The 12,145-nt window shown below is 41.2% G+C and overlaps 1 protein-coding gene across 2 annotated transcripts; it reads right to left on the bottom strand.

Moving 5' to 3' along the window:
* rpusd4 (RNA pseudouridine synthase D4) lies at window positions 1-11,213 on the bottom strand. 2 transcript variants are annotated; one of them, XM_034166521.1, is made up of 6 exons: window positions 10,731-11,213; window positions 7,479-7,686; window positions 7,273-7,366; window positions 705-855; window positions 492-589; window positions 1-271 (listed from the first exon to the last, which is right to left on the bottom strand). In XM_034166521.1, the coding sequence occupies exons 1-6, from the start codon at window positions 11,146-11,148 to the stop codon at window positions 77-79; spliced, it is 1,164 nt and encodes a 387-aa protein (XP_034022412.1). In that variant the 5' UTR covers window positions 11,149-11,213; the 3' UTR covers window positions 1-76. The 2 variants fall into 2 exon arrangements, with proteins under 2 accessions (XP_034022412.1, XP_034022410.1); XM_034166519.1 differs by having other exon boundaries at window positions 7,479-7,695.
* Between the last annotated feature and the right edge of the window lie 932 nt (window positions 11,214-12,145).

Here is a 12,145-nt window from a genome sequence, read left to right on the forward strand (position 1 = left end):
TCTAACATTTGCAACAGATGACCAACTGGATTTATTCAGGTGCAAATTTCAAGTTTGCCCAAAAAACAAAACAAAACTATTTTTCATCAGGTATAGTTAAATAACATTGTTTCAATGTTTGTTTAAAGTACTTTGGCAAAGGACAGGACACACTGATCTGTGCTTCATCGCCTTGCAGCAATGTTAACTGGCGGGCGTGCAAGTGAAGAGGAAGGTAACGGGTCTTGCTCTGTTCCACTCCAAGCTTTCTCAACACCTTCTCCGGTAATATCTGTTGAATACAATATACCATTGAGCATCTGAGAGATTTAAACACTTAACATAATGAACACCATGGTTATTCAAAGTGTATTTTTCTGTGTGTATTATAAATAAGTGCATGTAGCAACATCTCATGCCTTCTGGGAATTGATTGTTGGTCCAGTTACCAAAGAGACTGTTAAGGTAATTGGGATTTAAAGGCTTCCAGTGTATTCCAAAAACTGTTCTACCTGTGGGGCCAGCTTGTTCCAGTGGGAATACTTGTGGTCACCCAAAATAGGGCATGAAAGTGCAAAAGCCATATGGACTCTCATCTGGTGCTTCACTCCTGTGGACAAAGAACCAAGTAAATTTCTGAGACCCCCAAAAATAGTAGTTTAATAGTAGTTTGCATGAACTGCCTGTGATATGTTGTGTAAATAAAATAAGCACAATTATCTAACCAGTAAGTGGCTGGAGTTCCACAAGGCTGCACCCACTGGTGCTATCCAAAACTCTGTACTTGGTTGTTGCAGGATGAGCTTGTCGATTCTTGCGGACTCTAATTTCACCGTCACCTGCATCGTTCATTTTGTAAATTGGGCTAAGGCCCATCTGAAATCAAAGGAGGTGTGAGTTTCCAGTTACTCAAAAAGGTATTGTGAAAATACCTTTACATAAAATATCAAGGCATTCAGCACATACATCTGCCCAGAACAACTACTCTAGACAAGGTACAACACTTGAGAGTTTGACATAAATTGGTTAGAATTCTTGTGAAAATTACTTTCAGTCCGATTGGGGAAAAAAATAAAAATATGCTGGCACAGTCACTGGCACATTTTGATGAATTTACACTAAATGAATGGTACAAACAGTTTTCTTTAGACAAGTCTGGTCACAGACATATAAAAATTTCCAAGTCACTGAATGTCTCTCTTTATTCACATCAATAAATAATTGGGCTGTCACGACTACGTCGACTATTGAAGCAATCGACAACTAATTTAGTAGTCAACGAGTGGTTTATTTTATTTAAAGGACATGTCGCATGTGTTTTAACGTCCCAGTTAGCAGCACAGCATCAAAGTACTAATGATTGGAAATCTCTCTGCGCACGTGCTCATAATTAGTGGTTTCTGATGCTTTTTATTCCTCTCCCAAAGGGAGGAAACTGGTGCATTTCCAAAAAATGTCTCAGTCGGCAATTCTCTCATTTCTCTGCGTGTGACCAAGATCAGAGATCAGAGCATAACAGATTCATCCCACACAGAAACACAAAACGAATCTAGTTCTGTCCGATAACAAAGCTTCTGAGCTTTTCTTTGAAAGCTGTGGCTTGGATTTACAGAGGAGACGACACACTTCACCTCAAAACTTAAATTTTTCAGAGACTGTCAGATGTTGGAACTTAAAGTGTGGTTGCGCTGCTGTTTGTATCACAGCTGCTGGTCCTGCTGTGGACATGCAGATATGTCTCCTATTACAACCCCTGGCAAAAATTATGGAATCACCGGCCTTGGAGGATGTTCATTCAGTTGTTTAATTTTGTAGAAAAAAAGCAGATCACAGACATGACACAAAACTAAAGTCATTTCAAATGGCAACTTTCTGGCTTTAAGAAACACTATAAGAAATCAAAAAATATGGAATCAATTCTGAGGAAAAAATTATGGAATCACCCTGTAAATTTTCATCCCCAAAACTAACACCTGCATCAAATCAGATCTGCTCATTAGTCTGCATCTAAAAAGGAGTGATCACACTTTGGAGAGCTGTTGCACCAAGTGGACTGACATGAATCATGGCTCCAACACGAGAGATGTCAACTGAAACAAAGGAGAGGATTATCAAACTCTTAAGAGGGTAAATCATCACGCAATGTTGCAAAAGATGTTGGTTGTTCACAGTCAGCTGTGTCAAAACTCTGGACCAAATATATGGAAGGTTGTTAAAGGCAAACATACTGGTAGACCAAGGAAGACATCAAAGCGTCAAGACAGAAAACTTAAAGCAATATGTCTCAAAAATCAAAAATGCACAACAAAACAAATGAGGAACCAATGGGAGGAAAATGGAGTCAACGTCTGTGACCGAACTGTAAGAAACCGCCTAAAGGAAATAGGATTTACATACAGAAAAGCTAAACGAAAGCCACCATTAACACCTAAACAGAAAAAAACAAGGTTACAATGGGCTAAGGAAAAGCAATCATGGACTGTGGATGACTGGATGAAAGTCATATTCAGTGATGAATCTCGAATCTGCATTGGGCAAGGTGATGATGCTGGAACTTTTGTTTGGTGCCGTTCCAATGAGATTTATAAAGATGACTGCCTGAAGAGAACATGTACATTTCCACAGTCATTGATGATATGGGGCTGCATGTCAGGTAAAGGCACTGGGGAGATGGCTGTCATTACATCATCAATAAATGCACAAGTTTACATTGATATTTTGGACACTTGTCTTATCCCATCAATTGAAAGGATGTTTGGGGATGATGAAATCATTTTTCAAGATGATAATGCATCTTGCCATAGAGCAGAAACTGTGAAAACATTCCTTGCAAAAAGACACATAGGGTCAATGTCATGGTCTGCAAATAGTCGGGATCTTAATCCAATTGAAAATCTTTGGTGGAAGTTGAAGAAAATGGTCCATGACAAGGCTCCAACCTGCAAAGCTGATCTGGCAACAGCAATCAGAGAAAGTTGGAGCCAGATTGATGAAGAGTACTGTTTGTCACTCATTAAGTCCATGCCTCAGACACTGCAAGCTGTTATAAAAGCCAGAGGTGGTGCAACAAAATACTAGTGATGTGTTGGAGCGTTCTTTTGTTTTTCATGATTCCATACTTTTTTCCTCAGAATTGAGTGATTCCATATTTTTTTCCCTCTGCTTGGTCTAAAAAAGTAACCGTTACTGACTGACTGATTTCTTATAGTGTTTCTTAAAGCCAGAAAGTTGCCATTTGAAATTACTTTAGTTTTGTGTCATGTCTGTGATCTGCTTTTTTTTCTACAAAATTAAACAACTGAATGAACATCCTCCGAGGCCGGTGATTCCATAATTTTTGCCAGGGGTTGTAGAAAAACTCAGACGCTATTTTCAGGAGATAATGGACTCTCTAATGTGCCACTAATGGACCAGTGGACCATTCCATGCCTGACAGTCGCATTTGCGATCACGCGTGCATGTGACGTGCGTGAAGGCCTCTTTGTGCTGTGGACTTATTTGGAAATCTTTAGTGGGGTGAGTGGAATGTTATTTTTTTCTTCATCTTTTTGTGTTTTCAATGAAAGTATTTTTTTCTTTGAGTCTGTGGATGTGGTGTGCGTGCGTGCGTACAACAGCTGTTTTAACCCCAAATTTAGACAGACTTCTGGCTGAATTTGAACAATATATATAATCAGTATTAAGGGTATAGACTCTCAAACATCATAAAACTGTCAATCTCTGAGGAACTTTTTAAAAGAGAATCAATGGTGAATAATCCCTTAATAAAAACAGCTGACATGCGGGTTAACGGAGGAAAACCGTCCTTAAACCCCGAGAAAAGTCAACAGGCTACATAATGTGTTCACAAATAAAAACAAACGTGACCAGCCGCTACAAGTCCCAAAAAAACTAAAACTATTTTAAAAATCCAGTGAAAAGAACCAATAGTGATAACCAGTATAAGGCATTGATGCGTACACGTTTCTTTCCACTTGGACCGAGAGCAGATTTTGGTCATTCATATTTACAAACAGATTGTGTTTGCAAATTATGTATGATCTGACTAGTCGACTAATCTCAAAAATAATCGTTGACTAGTCAACTATCAAAACAGTCGTTTGTGGCAGGCCTAGCAGTGACACACCAAAATCTAAGTCCTTTTTCTGTTTATACGAGTAAATTAATAAAATATCAAATGACAAGGATCTATTTTATTCATTATATAAAACAAATGAATGTTCTTTTTTTCATTCTTTCAATGGAATGAATACTTCATGAAGTGAAAGAATGTTTCATTTGACTCTGCCTTGTTGAATGGAATGCTCCATCTTTCACCTCATGAAATATTTGTACCATTGAACTCAAACATTCATTATTTGTATGCTAAATGGTCACCATAAATGACCACAGCTCAAAATGTATACCGCTGCTTAATGACCAACCACTAAAAAAGTATTCAATAATTAGAGTGCTACTCATTTGTGTGCACAATGCTGTCAATGTCTCAATGTCTGATGACTAGAACAAATCGGAGTCCACCTCTCTGAACCTACATTTTGACTACATCTTGGTGATAGCTCTATATTTCAGGGCTGTGAAATGAAAATTGTGAAATCCGAGGAAAATTTGCAGGGGGTAGATTGTAGAATATTTAAAAAAAAATCAGGGTAAAAATATCAATAACATACCTAATAATAAAAAGCCACACATTCTTGTGTAAATTCCTGTAAATCCACTCAAAGCCACGTCTTTTTTCCCCATGAAAAAAGTCTACATTAATAAAAACTAATTTACATTGTTGTGTAAATTCATGTAGCCTAAATTCATTCAAAACCACAATGTCTTTTTTTTCAATCAAAGAAAGTCTAGATTAATGAAAGAAAAAAGGCACAATATTTTCTGAAATCCTGTTTGAACAGCACAATGTTTATTTTTCCAGAGAGAGAAAAAAATTCTTACCAGTTCACTTTTCCTGTTTATCTTTGTGTTGATGAAGCCAGCAACAATTCCACGGATTCTTGTCCTTATCACACTTTTTCAAAACGTCTTTCTCGCCATCTACGCTCTGTCTGTCGCTCCGTAACACAGACATGCTGCAAAACTGTTCTTTTAAAAACTTGAAAGTTCTAAAAGTTTGCGATGTCCACATGCTACATTCAACTAGCTTCGCACAGGAGCCACACAGCGTCACCCCAGCAACCAACCAGCCCCGCTTTACGACAACTGTCGTAACAGCCAGGCTTTGAGTGGCATTTATTTTCCTCGAACATCCGTGGATCCGAGGAAACTGATTTGTATCTGTAACACACAGATCACTTAGAAAACTTGCATGATGTCTTAAAAAAAGAGAATGCTTTGCGATAAACATTTTAAAAACTCAGTAACGATCACAATTAAAGAGTACAACACTGACACTCCCACACCCCTCCCCATGATGAAATTTGCGGAATTCTGCGGATCTGCGGAGTTTTCACAGCCATGATATTTCTTTACACAAATATTTTCAGCTCTGAATCTCTGTCTGGACACTTAAAATATTGTGAAGAATCGATACAAGTTAGCAAGCAAAGACAACACTTTTGTTTGCAGATATTTTCAGATTTTAAAATGTTACCAATAATATGCTCCTTTTATACCCAATCATGACACTCACCTGTTTCCAATGAACCTGTTCACCTGTGGAATGTTCCAAACAGGTATTCTTTGAGCATTCATCAACTTTTCCAGTCTTTTGTTGCCCTGTCCCAGCTATTTTGAAATGTGTTGCAGGCATCCATTTCAAAATGAGCAAATATTTGCACAAAAACAAAAAAGTCTATCAGTTTGAACATTAAATATGTTGTCTTTGTAGTGTATTCAACTGAATATAAGTTAAAGAGGATTTGCAAATCATTGTATTGTGTTTTAGCAGAGTTGTAGTCTTACACACCTCTCTGCAGCTTCTGTCCCCCTGCCATCCCATTACCCCATCCCCGTAGAGACGGTGCCTGCTCCCAGACCACCAATAACCAGCAAAAAATCTATTTAAGCATAAAAATTCACAAAGAAAAAATAATATAGCACCTTCAACTGCACCACAGACTAAAACAGTTAAATGTGGTCTATTAAACATTAGGTCTCTCTCTTCTAAGTCCCTGTTAGTAAATGATATAATAATTGATCAACATTGATTTATTCTGCCTTACAGAAACCTGGTTACAGCAGGATGAATATGTTAGTTTAAATGAGTCAACACCCCCGAGTCACACTAACTGCCAGAATGCTCGTAGCACGGGCCGAGGCGGAGGATTAGCAATCTTCCATTCCAGCTTATTAATTAATCAAAAACCCAGACAGAGCTTTAATTCATTTGAAAGCTTGACTCTTAGTCTTGTCCATCCAAATTGGAAGTCCCAAAAAACAGTTTTATTTGTTATTATCTATCGTCCACCTGGTCATTACTGTGAGTTTCTCTGTGAATTTTCAGACCTTTTGTCTGACTTAGTGCTTAGCTCAGATAAGATAATTATAGTGGGCGATTTTAACATCCACACAGATGCTGAGAATGACAGCCTCAACACTGCATTTAATCTATTATTAGACTCAATTGGCTTTGCTCAAAATGTAAATGAGTCCACCCACCACTTTAATCATATCTTAGATCTTGTTCTGACTTATGGTATGGAAATTGAAGACTTAACAGTATTCCCTGAAAACTCCCTTCTGTCTGATCATTTCTTAATAACATTTACATTTACTCTGATGGACTACCCAGCAGTGGGGAATAAGTTTCATTACACTAGAAGTCTTTCAGAAAGCACTGTAACTAGGTTTAAGGATATGATTCCTTCTTTATGTTCTCTAATGCCATATACCAACACAGTGCAGAGTAGCTACCTAAACTCTGTAAGTGAGATAGAGTATCTCGTCAATAGTTTTACATCCTCATTGAAGATTGATTCTCTCCCCTCAGCCCCAACCAGTCCCAGCAGAAGACTGCCCCTCCCTGAGCCTGGTTCTGCTGGAGGTTTCTTCCTGTTAAAAGGGAGTTTTTCCTTCCCACTGTCGCCAAGTGCTTGCTCACAGGGGGTCGTTTTGACCGTTGGGGTTTTTACGTAATTATTGTATGGCCTTGCCTTACAATATAAAGCGCCTTGGGGCAACTGTTTGTTGTGATTTGGCGCTATATAAATAAAATTGATTGATTGATTGATTTTATTTACATTTCAATGTCCCAACTTCATTGAAATTGGGGTTGTAAATTACATTATGAATTAACGTTTGTTGTCAGTACATGGACTAGGAAAAGGTAAATGAAAGAGGAAGGGAAACCTTGTGATGTGGCTGAATGCCTTTGACTGCCGTTTCAATGATGGGAATGTCAATCACTCCTTCCGACGGCACAGGTACACCGACTGTGATCGCCCTGAGGAAGCATAGAGAAAATGTGTCCCATGGACAAATTAATAAAAAGATGATGAAACATGAAATCACGTTCATGGAGGCATTTTAATCTATATCCACATTATTCCAGTTACCAATATTTTGTCTGCACTTTGTTATTTCTGCGGAGGTCAAGCACATGCTCTGCTACTACTTCACTCCTTGCCAGCAGAAGAGTGCCTGACGTCTCCTTCTCCAGTCCAAGGCAAGGTAGCAGCTTGGATTTAGAGGCCATCTTCATCCCATCCATAATTTTAGCAACAACATCAAGCACTGATGTCACGGATGTGACACCAGTGTCACCTGAAAGAGTTATAATAAAAATGTCAACTCCATTCTCGTTAAAACTGTACACAACTTGATCACGTAGATGCAAAGGTAAGTAAAAGTCTCTTATTATTGATGACTGGGAGCCATTGCCTCATACTGGGCAAGAGAGAAAACTATGGACCCAAAGACCATCTGTACAAAAACATCCCTTCCTTTTTTGAGTCTGTGTAATAATCAGGCAGGCTGGAGCAATCGATCACAACAGCAATACTGTCCCACATATTTGAGACGCATCGAACTTCAAATACAAGGGTCAGCTGAAAGGTTTTAACAATCAAGATATTGAAGTGAAACTTGTACAACAGTAATACTTGTCGTGTTTGACTATCGTTACACTGCTTTTTGCCTGCAATTTCAGACATGCGCAGAAAAACCTTCACATGGACGCACATAGCAGTTGGTAAAAACAGCGGTGTACATGGCCGTTCAGTTGAAACAATGTGCTGTTATTGAATTGTTTATGGTGGAGAGTTGTGCATCTCTGGATATTCACTGATTAGTGTTGTCTGTCAGTACAGTCAACAGGTGTGCAAGGAGGGTGAAAATCCAGCGACAAGTCTGCATTACCAAGCCCATAGTGGGTTCCCTGTAACATCCACATATGCACAGCATCAAGTGTGGGTGTAATCGAACAGCTTTTACAGAGTTTTTGGAACACAGCAACACATAACTCTGATCGATATGTGGGAAGTTTTGCAAAAACTGCACGCACACATGAAGCGGGTTCATTCTGGAAAAGATGCAATTTTTCAGTATGACGACGTTCATCCACACGACTCAAACACAGGTTCCATCGCCGCAGCGCAAATCTTACCACACCAGCTGTACAGTTTGGACCTCGTGCCCTCCAACGTTTTCAAGTTGAAAGAACACCTGAAGGGGCACTGTTACACTAATGATGCAGAGGTGCAAGCTGCTGTGCGTTACCGTTGCTGATAAGATACGCAATTTCTTCACTCACAAGATGCAAAAACTTGTCCGGCACTGGTGTAAAGTGTGTGGAAAGGGAAGGTGACTGTGGGAAAGCAACAATACTGTCTGACAGAGAACAGGCATGTGATTCATGTGACCACTGCCTCAAGGGGAAGGTGATGGTCTAGTGGTTAAGTGTTGGACTTGAGACCAGAGGATCCTCGGTTTAAATCCCAGCCTGACTGGATAAATCACTAAGGGCCCTTGTGCAAGATCCTTAATCCCCTAGTTGCTCCCGATGTGTAGTGGGCGCCTTGCATGGCAGCAGCCTGACATCAGGGTGAATGTGAGGCATTGATGTGTAAAGTGCTTTGAGCGTCTGATGCAGATGGAAAAGTGCTATATAAATGCAGTCCGTTCATGTAAGTACTGTATCTTGCTCATTTTGAAATAACTGCTTGGGAGGCAGAGCTTTTCAGCTGGCCCTCATATGTAACAAAATTTTAATAGGTAGTTTGCAGCAGCTGATCTGCTCTGTGTAAGCCTGATCCCGTCAGATCTCAGAAGCTCAGCAGTGAGGTACCTGGTTAGTACTTGGAAGGGAGACCTTTTTGGAACACCAACGGCTGTGTGTGTTTCTCCAAGTTACACTGGAGTTGCGTCAAGAAGGGCATCCGGCGTAAAACATTTGTGCCAAATATGAATGTGGATCGGGCTGTATTTGCTGTGGTGACTCCGAACAAAACGGGAACAGCTGAATGGACAACAACAGTTTGCATCATCTCAGTTTCAGCAAGAGAAATTTGAGAAGCCATCCATCCATCCATCCATTTTCTTCCACTTTATCTGGAGTCGGGTCGCGGGGGCAGCAGCTCAAGCAAAGCCGCCCAGACCTCCCGATCCACACACACCTCCCCCAGCTCCTCCGGGGGAACCCCAAGGCGTTCCCAAGCCAGCTGAGAGATGTAGTCCCTCCAGCATGTCTTGGGTCTTCCCCGGGGCCTCCTCCCAATGGGACGTGCCCGGAACACCTCTCCAGCAAGGCGTCCAGGGGGCATCTGGAAAAGATGCCCAAGCCACCTCAACTGACTCCTTTCAACGTGGAGGAGCAGCGGCTCGACTCCGAGCTCCTCCCGAGTGACCGAGCTCCTCACCCTATCTCTAAGGGGGCGCCCAGCCACCCTGCGGAGGAAACTCATCTCGGCCGCTTGTACTCGTGATCTCGTTCTTTCGGTCATGAGCCAAATCTCATGACCATAGGTGAGGATCGGAACGTAGATCGATCGGTAAATCGAGAGCTTTGCCCCCTACTCGGCTCTCTCTTCACCACGATGGTCCGATACAGCGACTGCATCACTGCAGATGCTGCACCGATCCCTCTATCGATCTCACGCTCCATCCGTCCCTCACTCGTGAACAAGACCCCGAGATGCTTAAACTCCTCCACTTGAGGCAAAGACACTCCACCGACCTGAAGAGGGCAAAGCACCTTTTTCTGGTCGAGAACCATGGCCTCGGATTTGGAGGTGCTGATTTTTATCCCGGACGCTTCACACTCGGCTGCGAACCGCCCCAGTGCACGCTGAAGGTCCCGATTTGACGAAGCCAACAGAACCACATCGTCCGCAAACAGCAGAGACGAGATTCTGTGGTTCCCAATTTGAGAAGCCACAATCACTCATTTCTAAAACATAGCAAAAACAAATATTTTCCTACTTATCACATCATGTGTTGGCATGTGGCTATACTAAAATACGAAATGAGCGAAATGGAATTACGAAATGAGTGTGAAATGGAGCAGAATGACCCAGTGTCTGAAGTTTCATCTCTTGAACACCAGATGGCGCACCTGCCGAGTACATGTACTGAGCACCTTACAATTAAATAAAAGTACAGCACTTATTTGGAGTCAGTCTGCTCCATTTCCTTACATTTTAGCCCTATTTCGTATTTTAGTATGGCCCGCCGGCATGCAGTATGAATATGTAGCAGATTAATGAATTTTGCAGTACAATGTCCGCACAGCTAACTTTCCCCCCTTTAAATCTAAACCGTTATTCTTCAAAAAAGCATCTATATGAACTAGTGGACAGTCTGTGGTTTACCTCGGAGCGGGACTCCGTAGGGTTTGTTGATGATAACGTAATCTTTGTCCTGGTACAGGATGCTTCTGTGAAGGTGTTTGGCCAACACGTTAGGGTGAACGTTTTGGAGCTGCTGACTGAACCGCTTCAGGTCCATGACCCTCTTCTGATGAGCGGACACTGGAGGCTTTGACTCCTTGGTTCCAGTCTGGGTCTTCTCTTGCTGGATCTTCCGGGCCAGGTCGAAGGCTCTCAGGCGGGGTTTCTCCGCCGTAACTGAGCCCGGACCGTGTTCAGCAGCGGTAGCCTGACTCCGGCTAAGGGCCTCCGCTACCTCCGTACACCGACAGCCATTTGTTCGACGTTTAACTGGAAAGAAAATGATATTTCGGCCATAGCTCCAGTCTCTCATACACACTATTCCTTTCCAGTGGTTCATGGTAACACCGTGTGTAAGCTAGCACTGGACTACACGATGTTGATGCTAGCTAACTGTCGCCCCTTGCTTTCAGAGTAAAAGCACAACTAAAAATATCTATATAGTTTTTTTAATGCACAGTTACATTTTTTAAAATAATGTTAATGCTTTATTATATGTTGAGTATGTAACAAGCGACTAATTGATTGACTGCCTGTGTTTTAAAAAGTACTTGGAAATCCTCATGAAGTCGGACATCCGGGACATTGGCCATGTGACCTGCATAGCAACAGCATTACGCTGCATTACCCTTCCTGACACAATTCCATATTACATTGAGAGCAGGACGGGGTGGTCTCGACTCTGGGACCTTCTACTCTGTAAACAAGTTCTCTAACCACTTGTCCAGTGTGCTGTTATATTTATTCATCCATTTTCTATATCCACTTATTCCATTCAAGGGTCACGGGGTGGCCGGAGCAGAATCTTGCATAAAAGAACTGGGTAAAAATAACAGGAGGAAGCCGGAGGGAACCCGCTCAAACACGCAAACTCCACACAGAAAGTACCAGATGGGAAGATCCCACAAACGTCTTGCTGTGGGGCAACAGTGCCAACTACTAAGCCACTGTACTGCCATGTTGTTAGTTATAGAATAGAATAGAAATACTTTATTCATCCCAGGCTGGGAAATTTCTTTGCAGTAGCAGCATTTACACTTAAACAGTGCACCCTTGTTCCCACTATTAATAGTAGAATAAAAGGAATAAAATAGAAATGAAATATATAAATTAAAATTCAAAATAAAGAAAAAATAAATATGTACAGCAAAGTGTGCAATAATAATGTACAGTAACAGTATATTAGAGCCGATATATGGATTAGCAGTATACACCAGATTTCATGAGGTGTCTCAATATACTGATAAAAGATGGGTCAGCTTTTATTATACAATGTGATAGCATGTGGCAGGAAAGATTTCCTGTATCTGTCCCTCCGACAGCGGAGCTGAAGCAGC

Source organism: Thalassophryne amazonica, chromosome 3 (genome assembly GCF_902500255.1).
Source record: "Thalassophryne amazonica chromosome 3, fThaAma1.1, whole genome shotgun sequence".
Taxonomy (NCBI): Eukaryota; Metazoa; Chordata; class Actinopteri; order Batrachoidiformes; family Batrachoididae; genus Thalassophryne; species Thalassophryne amazonica.

Bases quoted from the DNA above. Each gene is read 5' to 3' on its own strand.
- rpusd4 (XM_034166519.1), bottom strand. From the start codon at position 11,148: ATGAACCACTGGAAAGGAATAGTGTGTATGAGAGACTGGAGCTATGGC. The intron at 7,696-10,730 runs GTAAACCACAGA...TTTTTATTATAA, and splicing joins CTACGGAGTCCCGCTCCGAG to CTCTTTCAGGTGACACTGGT. The intron at 7,367-7,478 runs GTAACTGGAATA...ATGCTTCCTCAG, and splicing joins AAAGTGCAGACAAAATATTG to GGCGATCACAGTCGGTGTAC.